The 18,435-nt window shown below is 43.0% G+C and overlaps 2 protein-coding genes and 1 long non-coding RNA gene across 11 annotated transcripts in view; 1 reads left to right on the top strand and 2 right to left on the bottom strand.

Moving 5' to 3' along the window:
- LOC109874238 (zinc finger protein 335) overlaps nt 1–3,904 on the bottom strand; it is a 32,506-nt gene extending 28,602 nt beyond the window's left edge. For all 9 annotated transcript variants that reach the window (XR_004205210.1, XR_004205212.1, XR_004205213.1 and 6 more), the window contains exons 1-5: nt 3,772–3,904; nt 2,302–2,514; nt 1,661–1,801; nt 1,266–1,380; nt 1,046–1,096 (exon numbers count right to left, since the gene is read on the bottom strand). Coding sequence is in view for 4 of the 9 variants with exons in the window: in XM_020466068.2 (XP_020321657.1) it covers nt 1,046–1,096; nt 1,266–1,380; nt 1,661–1,801; nt 2,302–2,514 (520 nt within the window). In the remaining 5 variants the exon portion in view is untranslated. The remainder of the gene's footprint in view (nt 1–1,045; nt 1,097–1,265; nt 1,381–1,660; nt 1,802–2,301; nt 2,515–3,771) is intronic.
- A 525-nt stretch (nt 3,905–4,429) lies between these two features.
- LOC109884782 (matrix metalloproteinase-9-like) lies at nt 4,430–11,584 on the bottom strand. The gene is made up of 13 exons (XM_020476706.2): nt 11,272–11,584; nt 10,749–10,987; nt 10,337–10,485; nt 9,873–10,001; nt 9,435–9,608; nt 9,015–9,188; nt 8,644–8,817; nt 7,479–7,634; nt 6,987–7,194; nt 6,367–6,506; nt 6,137–6,287; nt 5,573–5,676; nt 4,430–5,349 (listed from the first exon to the last, which is right to left on the bottom strand). Exons 1-13 carry the CDS (start codon nt 11,413–11,415, stop codon nt 5,225–5,227), a joined length of 2,067 nt encoding a protein of 688 aa, XP_020332295.1. The 5' UTR covers nt 11,416–11,584; the 3' UTR covers nt 4,430–5,224.
- LOC116356929 (uncharacterized) lies at nt 7,519–13,529 on the top strand. The gene is made up of 3 exons (XR_004205216.1): nt 7,519–7,649; nt 10,781–10,993; nt 11,281–13,529. It is a non-coding gene; the product is annotated as an uncharacterized LOC116356929 (long non-coding RNA).
- The last annotated feature ends 4,906 nt before the right edge of the window (nt 13,530–18,435 follow it).

The following is an 18,435-nucleotide window of genomic DNA, read 5'->3' as shown; positions in this document are numbered from 1 at the left end:
ATTTCCTAATATATATAGCTTTTTGAAATTAAACTTAATTTGATCTACACAATACATTTCTATCTTTACATTCTGTAAATGTCCATTCTCCTGAATGTCCATCGCTCCAGGTGTACCTAATCAAGTCAACCCAATGACCCAATGATATTTTGTACAGATAAGTGTTCTTGATCCAAAAACACACTATACCATCATTAAAGGGATAGTTTATTCAGAATACAAACATGATGTTCAACCTGCCTTGGCTGTGTTTGCTTCTGACTTCTTGACTTATGAAATATACATATTCCTTTCACTGAGGGAAAGATGGGGAATGTATAACGTTTACATTATGTCAGGATATGTTATTGTTAGCCATCAGGGATCCTCTGGGAGGAGAACAGACACAGTCTGGTACCAGTCACCATATCAGCCGTGAGTTGGGGAGGAGTGTTGCACTTTGGGGAAGAGGTCAGGTCAGATGAAGTGAGGAAGAACAGATATCACGAAAGGTTCTGTCTTGCAACAGAGATGCATTGGCTGTTCAGACGTGTAAGGAGGAGACTCAGCATAGGAGAAAGGGTTAAATATCAGTGCTTGTGTGACTATGTCTTTTGTCTGTTCGGCTGTTCGACCCTTTGGGGTGAATAAACTTGATTTATGCTTTCATAGAGTCCGTCGAGTTCTTACTCTGACATTTAGACCCTAACAGCTGTATTAGCTGCATTCTCGCTAACACTCAACATTAAAACACTATTGTGTCTGTGTAAAAAAAAAACGTATTTACTTTTGAAGCAACATTTTCTTAGTGTGTTGTTACATAATACTTCAGTAATAGCATTTTAATTGTCTAGCAATTGGGTCCTTCTCACATGCATCTCAGCCCCGAAGTAGGCTACAAGTGAAGACGGACACATCAGAGGCGCATATTGAAGATAGTTAAAACTGTCTATATTTCGCTCCAATGAGCGGAGTTTTTGTAACTACTGTACACAAGCGAAACTAGTTACTGTAGCCTGAGAGAAAAGCTCACCATCATCTGATCCATGTAGTATCAAATACTGACCCTCACTTGTCTCTGCAGCTCCGTCCTCTGCACTGGTCACTGCTATACAACCTGGAGAACAAGGAGACATAGATATTGACTGTGATGGACAGACTACATTACCCGAATGGAGTATGTTTGTACTGACATTGATTGTTACGTTTGTGTCTAATGTTTTATATATTTTCACGATTGACAGGAATCAAATTCCCTTCGGGGGAAAATGTTTTCATTCCCTCACCATTCATGATGTCGGGCCCGATGGTAGACTCTATGATCTTGTCTATGGCTGATCCCAGATCTGAGGAGGTGGAGGCTGTCGAGTCAGACACCGCCGCGCTGGAGTGAACCATTACCTGTAATACAATATACGATATGACGTTTTAAAAAATGTATTTTTTAACCTTAATTTAACTAGGCAAGTCAGTTAAGAAAAAAACTATCAGTGACATCCAACTAAAGTAGGTGAAATAACCATATATCAGTCAATCCAAGTCAAACCTAAAAGAAACACAGCTATTAGCTAAATCAATGCTAGTAAGAAAAGAGTGTTGTACACCAGTAAAACCTTTTTTTTGGGGGGGAGAGAGTACTATGGGGTGAACCAAGGTGCGCTTGAATATTAGAGATGCTCACCTGGGCTGACCCAGACACCAGGATGGACTGTGTTACAGTGGAGACGCTGGTGGACTGGGCCACAGAGGAGGAGTCTGGGAGGTGGACGGTGGCCCTGTGGTGGGTGACATCCGTACTGGAACTAGTCTCTGGTAGGAACACCTGGAAACAGAAACACGGGTGAGAGGCATGGACATGGAGACTAACTAAAACATTAAGGTCACTCTGTGGATAGTCCCATATAGATGCTCTACCGATGGTCATACTGTCAACAAACTATCTGTTGATAAGCAACTGCTTGTTATGGCTACAGCTAGGGTTAGGTTGAGAATGAGGGTTAGGATAAGGGTTAAGGTTAGTAGATAGTTAGTTGAAATGTTGTTGACATTTATTGAACATCAATAAACCATCTATTTGGAACTGTCCAAAAATAAAAGTGTTACCAAAACACTAGAGCCCCTACCAGGACAATCAAACATAGACGTCTTTGGATCCTTGAAAAAGTGCTTTATAAAATTGTATTGATTATCATTACAAACACACAGGCTTTAAGTGTATTACTTTTGACTTAATTACACTGTACCATTAAGTATCTCTTGTATGTTACATAGCATTAAAGTTTGATGATCCTTTAACAGTTCAGATAGTGTTGTTGTTAATACCGGGACCCCCTCTGAGCTCTGTCCCACGTGGCAGTCTGACTCTGGGGCAATGCCGTGGTGGTGCTGGCTGTGATGGTGGGATGCTGCATCACTGCTGTCTGCCGACATGGCCTCTGAGGACTCCATGCCCATACCGCTCTCCGACGGCTCCTCCATTCCGGACCCCGACGGACCTACATCACTGCTGCTCTCCACCTCTATCTCCCCTTCCATCTAACATAGAAAATAATATGGTCCATAGCAGAGCCTTTAGAATAGGATGTTCATTTTCCCCAGAGGGAACTTCAGTATCCAGAGAGACTGGGTGACATGCTCAGTGTGTGAGGGAATCAAACCCACAACCTTGGCAGGTGTTGAGGGGCGGCAGGGTAGCCTAGTGGTTAGCGTGTTGGACTAGTAGCTGAAAGGTTGAAAGTTCAAATCCATGAGCTGATAAGGTACAAATCTGTCGTTCTGCCCCTGAACAGGCAGTTAACCCACTGTTCCTAGGCTGTCATTGAAAATAAGAATTTGTTCTTAACTGACTTGCCTAGTTAAAAAAAAATATATATCAACATAATGCTGTAACTCTCGGGCCATCTGACCCATTTCCATGCTTAGGACAGTCATGGTCACACACTACACTAGACATATCTATATTGATGATGGATACCATTTTTCAACTATCATACGTCTATCGAATATCCATCCATCTTCTGGCATTAGCCTATTCTTTCACAGGGAGTGTACTTTTAATTGGATATTGATTGTGTGAAATGCCCTTTAAAAAAAAAAGAATTGCAGTTTATTGCATATCAGTTTAGAGGTGTTTCTCTAGAGTAGCATTCGTGAGGGTGCTTTGTTGAACGGACTCCTTCCTGTGGGTCTTTGAGTGTGAAGATAAACAATACCGCTGATGAACATACAAGTAGCTATCTAGCTAGTTACATGGCTAACTGTAACTTAACCACATTGGACGTGGTTTCTTCTTCTTTGTGCTTAGATAGCCAAAGTGAAAGCCAAGTTTACTAGCAAGTAGCTAAACTAGCTAATAATAGTAGCTTTGCTAGGAAGACAGCAAGGTTAGTTAGCCAGCTAACGTTAGTTCTTCGATAAGCCAATCAGATCCTGATAAAATAATACTGCTGACACGAGGTTGCACAACACATGAACAAGGTCGGGTGGCATAACAGGTCAAATATAGCCATTTATTATCGTTTTTTTTTTTTTTTAAACACACCTGGAGTCGAGCGTGTAGCTAATAACGACCCCACTCTTTATAATTTAAACAAGCCTAGCTGCCCTCCCTCTTGCCTGCTCCGCCATTTTCCCGACCAGCCTTGGTTTTGCATTCAGGCATTATAGAACCTACCAAAGCGTGGGGCCTCAAGGGCCTCAGCAAAAACAGATTGTCCAACGCTCGTTCCTGAAGAAAATGTCATTAATTTATCAATATTAACACGAGATCCTGTGGGATATTTTTTCACTTACCGTGTATTGCGAGTTGAATTTGTTTATGACTTAGTAGACACGACAAACAGTATAAGAAGTTGTACGCGATAATTGCTACTCCATTCTAGTCGGGCGCCATCAGTATCTCCTCGCTTCCTGTTCGACAAAAACCGGATCTTATTTCTCTGTTTTGCTAAAGTGGAAGCCGCTTTAGAAGGTGCTCCTTGCATTTTTATTATGTTAAGGGAAGCTTTCCCCCCCAATTAATCGTATTAAACGATTATATTCAATAAAGAGAATGAAGAGTATATTTAGATGTTTGGGGAAAGTATAGGATTCTTGTTTCCAGAGGAATACGTATTACAGAATTTGACTACGAGCAGCGCAGTTAATTTTCAAGTGTAATATCGAGCTTCTTACAATGTAAAATAGCATCTTGATGATTGTATAACCATGGTTAGATGTTACAATGTATCTATTTACTTAGATTTCTTAGAATGTGGCAGTGGCACCTTAATAACGCTGGATGTTTGGCTCTGTCAGCTGTGTGGACATTCAACAACAACAAAAAACAGGCATAGCTCCCAACTATTATGCGGAACCTCATTGTGTTGTTGACAACAGAGAGGAAGAGGCCTGGTGACCGCTGCACAATATGATTAGTTAGCTATATAGTTAAAATGACAACAACTAATAATGAAGTGCTATTTGTTTATTGAATTTCCAGTTCTAATACAAAACATTGATTTACTTACGAAATAACTTAAACGTGATGGAGACACCATTGCGTGACATCCAGTGCAAAATGCATGGCTTTTTGAGCCAGTTCAGAAATATAAAATAACACCAAATAAACCAACATTGCATTGTTGAACACAAAAATAAAACTAGAGGGTAATAATACATACAAATTCATGGCTCATCAAAAAATATCTGCGCCAGGCAGATAGGCTAAAGCACCAACAGATTGTGAATCGGATCTGCTGGTGCTGAAATCGTTATTTCAGGGCAGTGGTTATCTGTCTCTAGACCCTACACTAGAGGACAATATATCCATTTACTCACACAGTTAGAAGGAAATTGCCCATACATGTGTATCATTTGGTTTGACCTGAATCAACTGGACGGGGGGCAATATTTCACCGTCTTAAAAAGCACACAAAGTGGGGCGTCGTTTCAACTTTACAAACGGCACCCCATACACCAACAGTACCACAAGCACTCATCTGCATAATTCTCGCATTAGAGATCCCCTTTTATAGCCTCAGGAGAGACAGAGAATGGCATAGCAATACGTTGGCAAGACAGCACAAACAAATCTGGGACTCTAAGAATGAACATCCTGTTGGAAAGGTTCTTAAAATATTCAGCCCAGAAACAGTGCCATAGAAATATTCATACTAGAACCAAGATGGCCCCTTAGACCGTCATGAAATACTGACTTTTACGGGGATACTCATTCTAGTATGTCAATTTCTATGGGTAAAGTAGCTCAGTAGCGGAAGTTGGAGGAGTCGGTACACTTCAGGATGTCGTACTTCACGTATCCCACACGGTCTACCTGTCTCCTAGAGTTCATTCGCCAGTAGAAACGATCCCGACAGAAGTAGATGTGGCCTAGAGTAGGAACAATCACAATAGGTTATGAGGAGTTAAACATAATTGTGAGTTATAACGTGATTGTGAGTTACTACATGATTGTAATGTGTCTAACTTTGATAAGAAAGTACATACTAAACTGACAGTTTGCTGTAATATTTTTGTTGCTTCGTGTAGATAAATAAAATAAGGCCCTTTTTAAAGGTCTACACACAGAGTCAATGAATAATTTAATATTTACCCTTGAAGTGGAAGACATCATGAGCATCATTGGGAACACCCCCAAAGACGATGTCTGTGAAGCGGGGATATCCCTTGTCGATATTCTGGCCCTTCACATCCAGCCTGTAAGGATCAGATACGTTTGGTTATTACAAAACATAGACCTACAGATACAGCAAATAGTTATAAGTTGAACCTTGATCCTCTTCTGATCCTCTTCATCTTCTAGTTACTTTTTAGGTCAGTATTCTCTAGGTTATGATAATATATAGTTATATAATATATAGCTTATAACAATATTCTGCTGCTTAGCAGTCACTTTTATCCAAAGAAATTTACAATACAGTGAGTGCATGCATTTCTAGTATGTGGATGTGATGATGATCCCTTCAGAACTTGAACCCACAAACTCTCAACACCCCCTACTTCCTAAACTCAGGCTTTTATTTCTCATGTGTTTTTGTTCTACCTTCAGTTCTTTTTAGTACTACATTGATATTGATTACTGCATTTTTTGTGTTTTAGAGCTTGCAAGAAAGGTATTTCACTGTACTTGTATACGGGACATTGAAACTTGACTCACCTCCAGTAGTTCTCTCCACTGAAGAGCAGCACCTTGCCTTTCCCTCTCTGCAGTGCTCCCTCCACCTTCTCTACAGTAGAGGGCAGACCCAGTTTGTCAATGCTGCGGGGTCCCAGGAGACTCTGTCCTGTATACACCCAGAACCTGGTGCCTGTGGGATAACAGAGACAAAGCTTAGAGTCTGTGTGTTTGTGTGTGTGTGTGTGTGTAAAAATCAGAATTCTGTTTACCTGAGAAGAAGTAGATTTTCTTTGTCACAAGGTCCTCAAAGGCCGTGTCAATGACGGCCGGCAGAGCTGGCCACCTCTCAGACATGGAGAACGGACCCTTCAGTCCACCGTCAGTCTTGCTTGACAACCTCCAATATTGCCTGTTGAATCAGCAAAAATACATCACAATTATGAATTTAGCAACAATGTATAATTATTTTTTACATTGTAAGATAATGGGCTACAATTTCATAAGAAATTGTCGCTATAATGATTCAAAAAGTGTTCATGACCGCTTATGGTCCTTGTGGTGTAGCTGTTCTTAGTAGTGAAAAGGTAATCCAGTGTAAGGAATATGTGAATCCTTGGCTTGTTTATTTACATTCTGTCCTGTACTCTTACATTGTATATCCTGTTTTTCTCTCAGGTTATCTCTCCCTTAGCCCATAACACTATCTTGTATCTCTCTCCAGTTATCTCTCCCTTAGTCCATAACTCTGTCCTGTATCTCTCTACAGTTATCTCTCCCTTATCTAACAACTCTTGTTGTGAGGGGCACAACACCCATTTAACATCAAAGCCCTCAAAAAGGTTCTACTGTCGGACCGCAAAGCAACCTTCTTTTTTACAAGGTTGCTCACCCATCCTTGAAGAAGTGCAGGTCTCCATCGATCTCTGTGATGGCGTCGAACTTGTTGATCTGGCAGGCGTCCTGGGATGGGTCCACAGGGTGTGTAGTGGTGGGGCTGGTAGTGGTGGTAGTGGGGGTGTTGGGCTCAGGCTCGTCGCTGGGACCAGGTGTAGGGATGGTGGGCCCAGGGGGTGTGGGGTCAGGGCCTGTCTTGGATCCTGGGTGGGAAGATAGTGGGAAGGAATGCAATGAATTAAATGAATAACACTTAACTATTGTCATTGTTGTTCCATTATCAACGGATCTCTGTTGTGATAGGGGGAAATACTGCGTTGTTGTATGTATGTTGTGAATTCTGTGGGATCACATGATATTGCAGCCTGGTGCAAGGTCTGTTTGTTTCGCCAACTCCTATGGTAGTTGTCAGTCAAGAAAGCACGAACAGATCTAAGGCCAGACTAGGGATATTGTGTAATCATGTCATATTTTGATAATATCATACCATAGAGATACTGAATGCCCTCAACATCATCTTCATGCAGGGAGAAGTCTTCCACGTAGCTGTACATGGGATACATGAGGGCGTCTCTGATGTTGGAGTGGTCCAGACCCAGGGCATGACCAAACTCGTGGGCCGCAACCAGGAACAGACTGTAGCCTGAGAGAGGAGAGGGTGAGTAGAAACACATCATTAAGTCAGTTGTGGTGTGCACCTATGACCTGAGTGTCAGTCTGCTATCATGCCAACTACCCGTCAATCATTGTCACGTTTGGCTGTAAAATTACAGTAATGGAGTTGGCTCGAGCACAAACAGATCTGGGATTAGGCTATAGAAGGAGACAACAGATCTGGGACCAGGGTATAGAAGGAGACAACAGATCTGGGACCAGGCTATAGAAGGAGACAACAGATCTGGGACCAGGCTATAGAAGGAGACAACAGATCTGGGACCGGCTATAGAAGGAGACAACAGATCTGGGACCAGGCTATAGATGGAGACATCAGATCTGGGGACAGGCTATAAAAGGAGACAACAGATCTAGGACCAGGCTATAGAAGGAGACAACAGATCTAGGACCAGGCTATAGAAGTAGACAACAGATCTGGGATTAGGCTATAGACGGAGACATCAGATCTGGGGCCGGGCTATAGAAGGAGACAACAGATCTAGGACCAGGCTATAGAACGAGACAACAGATCTGGGACCAGGCTATAGAAGGAGACAACAGATCTAGGACCAGGCTATAGAATGGGACAACAGATCTGGGACCAGGCTAGTGCACCTACATTAATATACATTTTCCACACTATTGAATCAAGATGAGCTACACTGCACTAGCCTGGTTAAGTATATACTTAGAATTGTGCTTGAAAGGGCAATTTCAAAGTAAATGATCTGAGCCAGCAATTTGAGTCAGCATGGTAGGTGCCCTGATGTTGTCTCTGACTGTCAGCCAGCAGTTTGAGTCAGCATGGTAGGTGCCCTGACGTTGTCTCTGACTGTGAGCCAGCAGTTTGAGTCAGCATGGTAGGTGCCCTGACGTTGTCTCTGACTGTCAGCCAGCAGTTTGAGTCAGCATGGTAGGTGCCCTGACGTTGTCTCTGACTGTCAGCCAGCAGTTTGAGTCAGCATGGTAGGTGCACTTACGCTGTCTATGTCACTCACCCCTATCTGGGCAGAAGCCCCATTTCGTGTCTGCGTCAAAGTCGCTGGTGGTAGCGCACCACAGCCTGCCGTCTCCCCGTCCCTCACTGGTGCATGAGTCATACTTCTTCCCCAGGAAGACAAAGGGGAACTGGCACGGCTCTCCCTCAGAGTTTCCACCAATCACAGCCGTATCTGTCATAACACAGACACAACACTATTAGGGAACATGTGGTTTCCTGGAGCAATGGAAACATTGGAATAGTCCCAAAAATGAAAACCCCGCCCATCTGACTCTCCAGGCAGGATCAATAAAACATTCAAAGTATTTGAAAGAAAAATAATACTATTTGAACCCAGGTCTGGTAGTGGTGACAGTGATACTCCCTCACCTCTGTTGGGACAGAAGCCATACTTCTTATCCTTGTCAAAGTTCTCTGTGGTGGAGCACCAGCGGTATCCATCACTGCGACCCTCTGTCGTGCAACCTTCATATGTCTCCCCCAGGAACACGAAGGGGAACACACATTCTTTGCCGTTGCTGTTTCCGTCGAACGTGTACAGAACTGTGTGTGAGAAAAAGGAGAGAGGGAGCGAGAGAGAGAAAGAGGGAGAGAAAGAGGTAGAGAGAGAGAGAGACAGAGAGAGAGAGAGAGAGAGAGAGGGAGCGAGAGAGAGAGAGAGAGAGAGAAAGAGGGAGAGAAAGAGGTAGAGAGAGAGAGGGGCATACGATTAGAGGCATGTCAAAGAAAACTCGGTCTAAAATAGTTTCTGACCAATCATTCCTCTCAAGTATTAACTGTCAATCTTACGTTCACTTGGACAGAAGCCGAATTTCTTGTCTCTGCCGTAGTCGGCTGTGGTGGCACACCAGGGCAGGTTGTCAGAGCGCCCCTCTGTGGTGCAGGTGGAGTACTCTTTGCCCTCGAAGGAAAAAGGGAAGTGGCACAGAGCACCCTCTGCGTTGCCAAAGCTAGTCTTCACAGCTGGAACAAAAAAAAGTGATGTTTTTATTGGGAGCAATTGTGAACAACAGCTATGTCAAACATGATTAAATACATATAATAAGATGGTTCACTGGAGCTCAAGATTTCAATCCTACAGATGACGTGGAGATGTTGGCAGAGGCACATAGTTCAGTTCAATCTCAGTCAATAAGATGCTTAAAATGGACACTACGGGGTGACCTAGCACCATGAAGCACTGACTGACTGAAACAGCCAGGATTGACTATACACCTCCATGCTGACCTGCTCCTTTGCCGAGGGTCCAGTTTTCGTCGTCGTCAAAGTGGGCGTCTCCCTGTATGCCCTCACCAGGGGGGAAGGCGTGGGCCAGAAGGCCGTCCTTACCATCGAAGGGGTAGCCGTCTCCATGATCTGGAAAATAACAAGGCAATGAATTAATGCCATTAATTTCATGCAGGGTTGGGGTTAATCTTATTTCAATTTGGTCAGTTCAGTTCCTTCCTTTCATGTTTCTTCAATAAAGATTCATTTGGATGTGTATTCTTCAACTTAGAGATAAAAAATGTAAATGTTCTGGGAGGCCCGAGGCTGTTTAATTGATGCTTTCAGAGATTGTATGACACATATTGCATAGCCTTGAAATCCAAAACTGACACGCGCCGTTTCACTGAGGTGAAACAATGGGTGAAAAAACAGCGCGTCCGTTTGAATCTCAGGCTGTGTACAGTTACTGCAGCCCTTCTTACCTGCTTTTCCAAATGACACCATGATGTCAGCGGTGCCGTCGAAGAGTCGCGTGAAGGTGAGAGGGGTGACATCACTCCACACCTTGAAGGCTCTGGCGAAGGCGTCGTCTATCAGAGAAGCTTCCATGTCTGGAGAGTAGTTCAGGATCCTAGAGAGAAAAGCAAATCACCTATGAAGGCCACCGAGGCTTGAACGGACACATGTTTAGCTACTTGCTCTGTTTGCTATAAATCATATAGTATTTCCAGGCCCTTGTGACACTGTGCACACCTGGCTTTAACTTCTCCACACACTATACTTGTAACCCTAACCTCGTCCACACGCTCAATTGCTACCGACTGGGTGGATGAGATTAACCTCAACTCTAATGCTTAGAACCCTAAACCAGTCCCACATAACTGGTGCCTGTACCTGTATGTAACATCATGATGATCCCATTTTAGGTCCCCTTCAAAGGTCTGGTAGGAGCGTATATCAGGGACCCCACAGCGAGGTGCCTTCATTGCTGCTACCGTAGACTTGTCCAGCGTCCCTGTCTCCTCCAACCCCATCTGCCTCTGCATTCTCATCAGAGCCTTGGAGGTGGACACCATAGACTGGAAACCACTGCGGTGCTGAACGTTCATGTAGCCAAACCTCTTCAGGTAGCTCTGGAGGTAGGAAATAATGAATGCAATGAGATTTAATAGATAATTCGATCATTGCAAATAATGAGATAGCAACTGTTGAGATTATTGCATATAATTAGAAATTACTCCATTTAGATTGATTGACTTTAGGTTTATATTATGTCATGACATTGAGACACGATGGACAATTCGCCAAATGTATTTTAGCCCAGGCTGTATGTTTTGTTTTCAGGACAAATTAAATCTGTTTATAGATTTAAAAAGCTATAACATTTAATGCGTCTCTCTATGCATCTGCTACTCACTTCTGCCAGCTCCATATCCGTCATGTTCTTGAGGACATCTCCAGGGAAGGTGACAGACACAGTTTTCTCCAGGGGAACGCACCATCCACCTACCGTGCACATTGCCAACACTAGGAAAACCAGAACTCTATGGTGAGATCTCATGGTGAGACCAAGGTAAGATGAAAGTTGCCCAAAGTAATAGAGAAGATACGATGTGATGTGCCAGACAGCCAATGAAGAGACTCTCAGTGACAGTAACAAAGCTTGCAGTGGATCACTGTTCCTTGAAGTTTAGTGGATAGGATGTTCTCCTTTGGTGCTTTGTGCTTTGGGTTCAGTATTTATGCTCTCAGGCTTAGTCACCCTCGTAACCTCCACCCCCTTTCTCTCTCTCTCTCTCTCTCTCTCTCTCTCTCTCTCTCTCTCTCTCTCTCTCTCTCTCTGTCTGTCTGTCTATCTCCCAGTCATTACCCCTCCCTATGGGAGTGAGCATTATGTTATTGTTCAGGGGGTTTCCAAAATGTAGTAATCTACAAATGTATCCCAATATCTAACTTTTTTTGTTCCGTTTTGACATGTACAAGGATCACAGGAGATTGGTGTAACCTTAATTAGGGAGGACGGGGGCTCGTGGTAATGACTGGAGCGGAAATAAGTGGAATGATATCAAATACATCAAACACATGGTTTCCATGAGTTCGATGCCGTTGCATTCGCTCTGTTCCAGCCATTATTATGAGCTGTCCTCCCGTCACCAGCCTCCACTGACGAGGATAACATACACAGTTGAATAATTATGTTTTGGCTTTTATTCTTGTCAAAGCCAAGTCTAGGACAAAAAGGCTTCTCAACAGTTTTTACCCCCAAGCCATAAGACTCCTGAACAGGTAATCAAATGGTTACCCGGACTATTTGCATTGTGTGCCCCCCTCACCCCCCCAATCCCTCTTTTTTACGCTGCTGCTACTCTCTGTCTCAATAATGCATAGTCACTTTAACCATATCTACATGTACATACTACCTCAATCAGCCTGACTAACCGGTGTCTGTATGTAGCCTCGCTACATTTATAGCCTGTCTACTGTATATAGCATGTCTTTTTACTGTTGTTTTATTTCTTTACCTACCTATTGTTCACCTAACACCTTTTTTTGCACTATTGGTTAGAGCCTGTAAGTAAGCATTTCACTGTAAGACTGTACACCTGTTGTATTCAGCGCCCGTGACAGATAAACTTTGATTTGATTTGAACAGGGTATGCCGTAATGTCCCAGAAATCCATTGTTTTCATTTCCTGTACGAGGTTTATGGGAAAAGCACCTGCTGACATGTTTATTCAATGGTCATATTCATCTGTGAGGTTTAACCAGAGGAGGTTGTGTAACTGTGACACATGTGGAAGATACATGTAAAATACATACATGTAAAATGTAAAATAATACACACACTTCTGTTATCTAAAATAATACACACACTTCTGTTATCTAAAATAATACACACACTTCTGTTATCTAAAATAATACATTGTAGCCTCAAAAAAAAAAAAATTGTCTTTAAATAAAGATTGCTTCCGCTTTTCTATTTTCAGACTTGGAAAACTGTGGCTGACTTGGTCAAGCTATAACTACTGCACTGTCTAAGATATACAGGTGTAGCCTAGTGGTTAGAGTGTTGGACTAGTAACCGAAGGGTTGCATGTTCAAATCTCTGAGCTGACAAGTTAAAAAAATCTGTTGTTCTGCCCCTGAACAAGGCAGTTAACCCACTGGTTCCCTGAACAAGGCAGTTAACCCACTGGTCCCCTGAACAAGGCAGTTAACCCACTGGTCCCCTGAACAAGGCAGTTAACCCACTGGTCCCCTGAACAAGGCAGTTAACCCACTGGTCCCCTGAACAAGGCAGTTAACCCACTGGTCCCCTGAACAAGGCAGTTAACCCACTGGTCCCCTGAACAAGGCAGTTAACCCACTGGTCCCCTGAACAAGGCAGTTAACCCACTGGTCCCCTGAACAAGGCAGTTAACCCACTGGTCCCCTGAACAAGGCAGTTAACCCACTGTTCCTCGGCCATCATTGAAAATAAGAATTTGTTTATAGCTGACATGTCTAGTGAAATAAAGTTAAGAAATAACATTCTCTGTCTTTCCCCACAGATCAATGAGGTAACGGTCATCATGATATGACTGAAAGTTGACATTGAACTAAATACAAATGATACAAACGTCCTAAATTGTTACAGAAAGTCTATAATACACAAATAAAATGCTTCTAACAACACGATTGATTTCACAACACGGCTTACTGAACATGTCCATGTAATAACGACGTTGCAATACGGTCTGTGGTCAATGTGTTTTAGGTAACGAGCTACATTAATGTCACCATAACAGGTGACAGATCATCACCTAAATCATTGTGATCAAACTGCCCCATATTAGGTCATAGGAGTATCAGTCGTGTGTGTTTCCCAACTAACGAGATCTTTCATCATTCAAGAGTGGTTTTTATTTCCAGTCCGAGCATCCAATAATCTTACATAGGCCTATGTAGTCTCAGTGCAACAGCTTTACACATACAGAGTAGAGTATTGGTTTGGTGTTCTGCTCTCCAAAACAAAATGGAGACAATGACCCCCGAAAGACCAGATACAACGTAACCTATTATTATGATGTGGTTATGTGGTTAATTACTTCTGTATATAGCAGCATTTCAGTGAAGCAGGAAGAATGACTCAAACCTGCATGAGGGGCTTTTTTTTTCTATGAGCACACGGCTGACAACCCCCTCCCCCCCCTCCCCTCCCCCCTCTGTCCCCATATACACTAGACCAGATGTGATGAGAAGCGGTCTACAGCTGGGAATGATCCAGGTGAGGATACAACTATAGACATTGAATCACATTCATTCTAGTTCTGTAGGCAGGACGTGAGGCAAGGGACTGATGAGAAGCGTTGTCCTACTTTCTGCCAGTGGTTGGTGACAGGCTGGTTGGTTTTTCTCCGAATTATTGGTAAAGGGATATGACAAACAACACCAAAGAAAATTTGCCATATCCGTTAGGATATTGAATGAGCATATCTTGTGTCTTATCATGATAGCTGTCCAAGATGAAAAAATATATTTACTCGATCAACATACATAATGCACTTCAGTCTACAGTATATACAGTAGCTTTGATGCATCTGGTATACACATACAGTAACAGCCTAAAACATTATACTGCTCCAGTCAACATACTGCTCCAGTCAACATACTGCTCCAGTCAACATACTGCTCCAGTCAATATACTGCTCCAGTCAACATACTGCTCCAGTCAATATACTGCTCCAGTCAACATACTGCTCCAGTCAACATACTGCTCCAGTCAACATACTGCTCTAGTCAACATACTGCTCCAGTCAATATACTGTTCCAGTCAATATACTGCACCAGTCATTATGCTGCTCCAGTCAACATACTGCTCTAGTCAACATACTGCTCCAGTCAACATACTGCTCCAGTCAACATACTGCTCTAGTCAACATACTGCTCCAGTCAACATACTGCTCCAGTCAATATACTGCACCAGTCAATATGCTGCTCCAGTCAACATACTGCTCTAGTCAACATACTGCTCCAGTCAACATACTGCTCTAGTCAACATACTGCTCCAGTCAACATACTGCTCCAGTCAACATACTGCTCCAGTCAACATACTGCTCCAGTCAACATACTGCTCCAGTCAATATACTGCTCCAGTCAACATACTGCTCCAGTCAACATACTGCTCCAGTCAACATACTGCTCTAGTCAACATACTGCTCCAGTCAACATACTGCTCTAGTCAACATACTGCTCCAGTCAACATACTGCTTCAGTCAATATACTGCTCCAGTCAACATACTGCTCCAGTCAACATACTGCTCCAGTCAATATACTGCTCCAGTCAACATACTGCTCCAGTCAACATACTGCTCCAGTCAATATACTGCTCCAGTCAACATACTGCTCCAGTCAACATACTGCTCCAGTCCAGGAACATACATTGGCCAATGCTCACTGTAGGCCTGATGCCACAAAGGAAATTTAAAAAACCATAGAAACATCTCTTGAAAATCTCTTACTGTAAAACCACAACAGGAGTCATTGTCTGCATATATAAACTGTCTGGTTCGAGCCCTGAATGCTGATTGGCTAACAGCCATGGTATATCAGTTGTTTAACTACGGGTACAACAAATCATTTATGTTTTTACTGCTCTAATTATGTTGGTAACCAGTTTATAATAGCAATAAGGCCTCGTGGGTTTGTGATATATGGCCGAAATATACCACGGCTAAGGGCTGTGTCCAGGCACGACGCAACGCGGAGTGCTTAAAGAACAGCCCTTAGCCGTGTTATATTGGTCACATACCACACTCCCCGGGGACCTATTTCTTAATTATACCAGCAGAGTTAAGGGAAAATGTGTAGAACAGATCTGCTCTGCTATAGTTTGTCAGAACCTTGTTCGCTTGATGCGTTAGAGAAAACCTGAAGACTTGTGTTGGCTCTCGAAGCTAATGCCATAGCCTTTAGCTCAGCGTAATTACACAGTCTTGTAAATTGTTCAAACCCAGTCACTCATACTAACTTGCTCCTCAAAAGTTGTTTTGTCAGACCATGCACAGTTGAGACTGACAGAGATCAAATATCAGATAAATAGACTGTTTTGATGAAGACTGGTCTAATGGACCAGAAATAACTACTTCTGATTGGCTGCGGTCCTTGGGACTGATGAGTCAAATCAGTCTGGCTCCAGTCCTCTGTTAAGGGAAGTGTTTCCACCTGCCTGCAGGACAGTCTTATACAATACACATGACTCACCTTCAGCAGGTATGTTTTTCTGTATGTGTGTGTGTACTTGACATACTGTTACACTACATGGCCAAAAGTATGTGGACACCTGCTCGTCAAACATCTCATTCCAAAATAATGGGCATTAATACGGAGTTGGTCCCCCCCTGTGCTGCTACAACAGACTCCACTCTTATGGGAAGTCTTTCCACTAGATGCTGGAACATTGCTGCGGGGACTCGCTCCCATTCAGCCACAAGAGCATTAGTGAGGTCAGTCACAGATGTTGGCCCGATTAGGCCTGGCTCGCAGTCAGCGTTCCAATTCATCCCCAAGTTGTTTGATGGGGTTGAGGTCAGGGCTCTGTGCAGGTCAGTCAAGTTCTTCCACACCAACCTCAACAAACCTTGACAAACCTGTATGGACCTCACTTTGTGCATGGGGGCATTGTCATGCTGAAACAGGGAAGGACCTTCCCCGTAGCATTAAGATTTCCCTTCACTGGAACTAAGGGGCCTAACCTGAACTATGAAAAACAGCCCCAGACCATTATTCCTCCTCCACCAAACATTACAGTTGGCATTATGGATTGGGGCAGGTAGCGTTCTCCTGGCATCTGCCAAACCCAGATTTGTCCATCAGACTGCTAGATTGTAAAGCATGATTCATCCCTCCAGAGAACGTGTTTCCAATGGTGGCAAGTTATACACCACTCAAGCCGACGCTTGGCATTGTGCATGGTGATCTTAGGCTTGTGTGCAGCTGCTCAGCCATGGAAACCCATTTCTTGAAGCTCCCGACAAACAGTTATTGCTTGTGCTGACGTTGCTTCCAGAGGCAGGTTGGAACTCGGTAGTGAGTGTTGCAACCGAGGACAGATGATTTTTACTCGCTACGCGTTTCAGCACTCGGAGATCCTGTTATGTGAGGTTGGGCGGCCTACTACCAATGTTTGTCTGTAGTGATTCCATGGCTGTGTGCTCAATTTTATAACCTGTCAGCAACGGGTGTGGCTGAAATAGCTGAATACACTAATTTGAAGGGCTGTCCACACACCCCTGGTAAGAGGAGAAAAACACACAGAACCTTTTCAGGTGTGTTCTAAACAATGTAAATCAATTCAGATTTGTTTTTAGTTTTGAGTAGAACAGAACGATGGCTGTTTCAGAGGCCAGTCAGCCAACTGTTGCTTGGCGTGTGGGAGTTTGAATTGACCTTGAACCCTCATTATTTTCCCTCAACTGTACTAAAGTTACCAGATGTATCATTTTTTTTGTAACAATACAAATGTGAAATCACTGCTTTTGTTTTTTTACTGTTTCTAAAAAATCATTTTGGATAATTGTCACGGTAGTAATAATAGGAACAATAAAAAATAGTTTTAATCCCGAAAGAGGAAGCATAAAAGAAAAACAAGAAATGTTTTGTCAGTGAGGAGAAAAATGATGTCAGGACACCAACCCTAACCTAGTATAAAAACAACAACTTTTCCCAGAAAAGGCCCACAACACAGCCTGTTCAGCAAGGCCTGGGTAAAGTACACATTCTCCACATCAAAAAGTAGATGAACTGCTGTGCGGACCACTAGATCAACAAACCAATGGTAACAAAGTACAGTTCAGCTGAAGGCTTTTTGAAGTGGAGAGCCACGACATTCTTCACTCTTAGAGAGAGAGAGAGAGAGAGAGAGAGAGAGAGAGAGAGAGAGAGAGAGAGAGAGAGAGAGAGAGAGAGAGAGAGAGAGAGAAAAGAGAGAGAGAGAGAGAGAGAGAGAGAGAGAGAGAGAGAGAACAAAAAAAACAGGAAGTGAGTTTGGTGAATTTAACCACCACTCCCACCTTCTATAAACAATGTACAAGACATAAACAGTTTGCTTACATTTAACAAGCCGGTTTGAAACCAAACAGGCCATGTCATAATTAAACCCAAAGACTGATGACTTGTTGTTAAACAAAAGTGGTGAGTTGTAAATATTTGAAAAGGAAGAAAGCTTGGCCATAGCCTGGTCCCAGATCTTTGTGCTATCATTCCACTCCTTGCCACTCCATGTCATGCCAAATTGCATATGACACAGAGTACAAGAAGTTAAGTGTCAGCACAATCAGACTAGTACCCAGGCTAGGCTAGTCCAAGGCACCAGACAGAGTTATCCTGAATCGCATCAGGCCCTATGCATGCAGGGTAAATGCTGAACAGTGGGCTCCAACTCCAATGTGGATTAAAGCTACATGAGATTGTTTTGGCCCACAGCTGTGGTTGAATATAAAATGTAAAAATACAAGAGACAATATTGTACAATTTTGTAAGGGCTTTTGTGTTCTCTCTCTCCCTCTCTCTCTCTCTCTCTCGCTCTCTCTCTCTCTCTCTC

The sequence above is a fragment of the Oncorhynchus kisutch genome, linkage group LG24 (genome assembly GCF_002021735.2).
Source record: "Oncorhynchus kisutch isolate 150728-3 linkage group LG24, Okis_V2, whole genome shotgun sequence".
Taxonomy (NCBI): Eukaryota; Metazoa; Chordata; class Actinopteri; order Salmoniformes; family Salmonidae; genus Oncorhynchus; species Oncorhynchus kisutch.
This window is presented reverse-complemented; position numbering and strand designations above follow the sequence as displayed.

What these genes read in the sequence shown, in the direction of transcription:
- LOC109884782 (XM_020476706.2), bottom strand. Translation starts at nt 11,415, where the DNA reads ATGAGATCTCACCATAGAGTTCTGGTTTTCCTAGTGTTGGCAATGTGC. An exon ending in CGGCTTCTGTCCAAGTGAAC is followed by an intron (nt 9,189 to 9,434) that starts GTAAGATTGACA and finishes TCTCACACACAG; the next exon opens with TTCTGTACACGTTCGACGGA. An exon ending in GAAAATCTACTTCTTCTCAG is followed by an intron (nt 6,288 to 6,366) that starts GTAAACAGAATT and finishes GTTATCCCACAG; the next exon opens with GCACCAGGTTCTGGGTGTAT.